This window comes from Eimeria tenella, genomic scaffold, assembly GCF_000499545.2.
Source record: "Eimeria tenella Houghton genomic scaffold, Eth_scaff244, whole genome shotgun sequence".
Taxonomy (NCBI): Eukaryota; Apicomplexa; class Conoidasida; order Eucoccidiorida; family Eimeriidae; genus Eimeria; species Eimeria tenella.
Genome location: NW_013542302.1, coordinates 10,336 through 14,694, shown reverse-complemented (window position 1 = coordinate 14,694; position 4,359 = coordinate 10,336). Strand labels below are relative to the sequence as shown.

The 4,359-nt window shown below is 47.4% G+C and overlaps 2 protein-coding genes across 2 annotated transcripts in view; both read right to left on the bottom strand.

Moving 5' to 3' along the window:
• Window positions 1-69: 69 nt before the first annotated feature.
• ETH_00003340 (uncharacterized protein) lies at window positions 70-710 on the bottom strand (the record flags this gene model as incomplete). The annotated part of the gene is made up of 2 exons (XM_013374991.1): window positions 70-127; window positions 574-710. Coding segments are annotated over 2 exons (195 nt in total), but the record flags the coding sequence as incomplete, so codon positions are not given.
• A 1,940-nt stretch (window positions 711-2,650) lies between these two features.
• The window catches only part of ETH_00003335 (chromosome condensation protein, putative), a gene marked incomplete at both ends in the record, with an annotated part of 6,332 nt that continues 4,623 nt past the window's right edge, over window positions 2,651-4,359 (bottom strand). Inside the window, 3 exons of the mRNA XM_013374990.1 lie at window positions 2,651-2,917; window positions 3,362-3,804; window positions 3,952-4,067. Of these exons, the coding sequence (XP_013230444.1) occupies window positions 2,651-2,917; window positions 3,362-3,804; window positions 3,952-4,067 (826 nt within the window). The remainder of the gene's footprint in view (window positions 2,918-3,361; window positions 3,805-3,951; window positions 4,068-4,359) is intronic.

Here is a 4,359-nt window from a genome sequence, read left to right as displayed (position 1 = left end):
TGCTGCTGCTGCTGCTGCTGCGGGGGCCTCGGGGCTGCGCCACTGCAGCCGGTGCAGCAGCGGCAGCGCCCCACAATAAGCCACAGAGCCGTGGCTCAGCAGCACCGCGTCCACCTCTCCCAGCTGTCTGTACACCCCAGCAGCAGCAGCAGCAGCAGCAGCAGCACAAGCAGCAGCAGCGGCAGAAGCGGGAGGTTGGCAAGGTAAGCGGCAGTAGGTGGGCAGCAGTAGCAGCAGCAGGCTGGCAGCAGTAGGAGCAGTGGGCTCGCAGCAGCAGCAGCAGCAGCAGCAACAGGTCACCCGCAGCAGCAGCAGGTTACCAGCAGCAGCAGCAGCTGCTGAGGTGGAGTTCAGAATTTAGGTGAGGGTTTAGGGTTTACTCTTCAGGCCAAGGGGTTAGGGTTTGCGCGCAAGGGTTTAGCGTTTGAGAGTAGAGCTCAGGGTTTAGGGTTTAGGGTTTAGACCCTCGCATCTTCGCAGCTAATCTGCAGCCCGAGCCTAAAGCAAATGACGTGGGCTGAGGGTGCGAAACCACCATTTAGGGTTTAGGGTTTAGGGTTTAGGGTTTGGAACCTGAGGAGGGGCGCGAGGGGGGTAGGGTCTAGGGTGTCCGAAATGCCGCAGTTGACCAGCAGCAAAAGTTCATTGAAGCGAATAAGAGTGCAGCAGCAACTTCCGGAGTAGAGGTTTTCCACCTGCAGCGTCTCCATCCTAAGCCCTAAACCCTAAACCCTAAACCCTAAACCCTGGGCCTTGGCCCGCGCCCGCGGAGCTGCTGCGCTCAAGGTTCGACGGCAGCAGCAGTTTAGGGTTTAGGGTTTGGGGGGGCTCAAAACCGCCGTTTGGGGTTTAGGGTTAGTGTTTAGCGAATGCGGCGGGGCTGCCGGCGCGCCTGCTGCCCCTGGCTGCTGAATGGCTTCATTAAATAAATTAAAAGAGAATAAAACATTAAAAATAAACTTTTAATTTGTTTATTTCTTCTTTTAAAGGGTTTTCTGCAACAAATGGGGCTGCATGCTCAGTGGGGCTCGCGGGCATGCAGGCGTTTGCGGTGTACGTACATCTGAGCTCTTTGTGTGTGAAGACGCTCCTTTTCATTTTTCGTCCTTTTTATGATTAAATTGATCACTAAGTTAATTTTAAATCATTTTAAATCTTTTTTTGATATAAATAAATCAATAAAAGGTGCAAAGGACCCCAAATTGTCTTCCGAAAATCTTTCCTCGCCAGAGCACTGCCGACGACTCCGCTCCCCCGTTTCGAGGTTCTTTTATGTTTCTTTTTCGTTTTTAAATTCAAATTATATTTAATTTCACATTTTTATCTCAAATTGAATTTAATATTAATGTTTATTCTTCACTTTTCCCCTCAACTTCGCAAAAAAGCCCCGCGGTGGCTCTCCGTGGCATTGCACGTTCGCCTTCTTTCGATTTATTTCGTCGTTTGTCGAATTATAAAAGAATGGAAGGCAAAAAATGTTTAACGTTTAAACAAAATATACAATAAAACAAAAAGAGTTTAAATAAAATATAAAACAAAAAGAGTTTAAATAAAATATAAAATAAAACAAAAAGTGTTTAAATCTGATTTAAAATCATCAAATAATTCAAATTTTAACTGAACTGAAAACATATTCCGCTTTTGGCAGGTGTGCCAACAGGCCCGCAAATAAATACGCAATTGAATAAAAATAAATGAACAAACAAATAAATAAATAAACAAACAAACAAATAAATAAATAAATAAATGTACAAATTATTAAAATAAATTAATTAATCGGTGAATTAAAAAATAAAAAACAATTAAATAGATGAATAAACAAATAAAAGTATTTTGAATTATTATCTCCAAAGGCAATAAACAAGCAAATAAATAAGCAACAAAACAACCAAACAAAAAGAAAATAAATAAATAAACAAATAAATAAATAATAAATAAGTAATAATAAATGAATAAATAAATAAATAAATAAACAAATAAATAAATAAATAAATAAATAAAAATATTCTGAATTATCTTCAAAGGCCCTCTTCGCAAAAAAGCCTCCAAAAGACTTAAAGCTGAAAAGTCCAAAAGTGAAATTTGAAAAATAATTCTTTTAAAAAGAATTTGAGATTTATTAATGATTTATTCATATTTATTTATTTATTTATCTATTTATTTATTTATACTTATTTATTTATTTATTTATTTATACTTATTTATTTAATATTTGTTCTTTCCCACCAAGTCAGTTAAAGTTTGGCTTATATCCTTTTAGCTTTGCTGGGCCCGAGAATCTGTTTGGGGAACCCTAAACCCTAAACCCTAAACCCTAAACCCTAGACCCTAAACCCTAAAATTATAGGGGTGATCTCAAGCCCTGCATCAATAATTTGAGGCCGAGAAGCAAGCAGCAGCAGCTGCTGTTCCCGCTGCTGCTGCCGCTGTTGCTGCTGTTTCTGCTGCTGCTGCTGCCATTTTTTTCGCTGCTGTTGCTGCTGCTGCCGCTTTTGGTGCTGCTGCTGCCACTGCAGCAAATCAGCTGCTGCTGCTGCTGCAGCAAATCAACAGGCGTAACTAAAGACAAACGAGTCAAAGGAATTAAAAGAAAACATTTTAAAACAGAGGCAGCAGGAAGCAGCAGCCCTGCAGAACAAGCCCCTTGCTGCTACGGCAGCAGCAGCGGCGCAGCAGCAGGAGCAGCGCCAGCAGCAGCAGCTGCAGCAGGAAGCGCCAGCAGCTGCTGCGATGCGTGCTGCTGCGCCTCCTGCTCATCTGCAATTTCTTTTAAGTTTTCCTTTTGGTCCTGATTTGATTCATTTCTCCTTTTTCTGCTTTGCTCTCCATTTGCTGCTGCTGCTGCTGCTGCTGCTGCTAGCTTCCCCGGGTCCAGCGTGACAGACTTTGTTGCGTCGAACGTCTTGTAAATGCCAATCTAAAAAAACAATAAAATAAAAATAAAAAATAAAGTAATAAATAAAATAATAAATAAAAAGTTATATTTAATTATATATCTCAGATAAACAAAGAAGGAAGTAAAGAACGATTAAAAGAATGAACTAATTGGTGAAGAACGAGCTGCTTGGAGCAGCAGGAGCAGCAGCAGCAACACCCCAGCAGCAGCAACACCCCAGCAGCAGCAGCTGCTGCTGCAACACCACAGCACCAGCAACAGCAGTGCCACCACCATCCGCCCCCGCAACCCCAGAAGCAGCAGCAGCAACCCCAGAAGCAGCAGCAGCAACCCCAGCAGCAGCAGCAGCAGCAGCAGCAGCACTGCAGCAGCAGCAGCAACCCCAGCAGCAGCAACACCCCAGCAGCAGCGGCAACACCCCAGCAGCAGCAGCAGCACTGCAGCAGCAGCAGCAGCAGCACGCACGAGTCTGCTTGCGAGTTCGAAGAGTTGGTTTCTGAGGGAGACAACAATGAGCTGCGCGTCTGCTGCTTTATGCAGCAAAAAGGCAGCAGCAACAGCAGCATTTTTGAAGTCCAAAGCTGCATCGATTTCGTCCAAAAAGTAAATCCAAGTTGGCTTGAACTGGTGCAGCGCGAACACCAGCGACAGCGAAGACAGCGTCCGCTCCCCCCCTGCAGCAGCAGCAGCAGCAGCAGCAGCAGCAGCAGCGGCAGCAGCAGCAGCAGCAGCGGCAGCAGCGGCAGCAAACACGCGATCCACCTCGTCCTGCTGCTGCTGGCGGGGCTGCTGCTGGTGTGGCTGCTGATGATGTGGAGGGCAGGGCGGGGAAACGCAGTTTTGGACACCAAAGGCAGCAGCAGCAGTAGCTGCTGCTGCTGCTGCTGCAGCGGCTGCTGCTGCTGCAGCTTCTGCAGCAGCTGCTGCTGCTGATCTTTGTGTGAGCGCAAAGCTGCCGCAACCCGGAAGCCTGGGCGTGAGCTTCCCTGGTCCCCAGCGCCGCGCCGGAGGTTTTAGCAGGACCTAGGGTTTAGGGTTTAGGGTTTAGGGTTTACCGGATAAGTTCTGGATGTGGCGCCAGCTTTTCTTGGGGGGCCGCACCGACAACAAAACCCCCTCAGTAAAAGGGTCGCTGGGATCGACCAGCTCCAGCTCTGCGTCTCCGCCTTGGCTCAGCATCTGCGCGCAAACCCTAATTTAGGGTTTAGGGTTTAGGGGTTGGGGCTGACGCGGGCGCAACACCCTTGCACGCGCCGCAAACCCACTCGCAGCAGCAGCAGCAAAACCCGCAGCATTTGCTGCGTCAGCAGCAGCTGCCGCAACACCATAGCTAGCAGCAGCAGCCGCAGCAGCAGCAGCAGCAGCAGCAGCAGCAGCAGCAGCAGCAGCAGCAGCAGCAGCAGCAGCAGCAGCAGCAGCAGCAGCAGCAGCAGCAGCAGAAGCAGCAGCAGCAGCAGCAGACT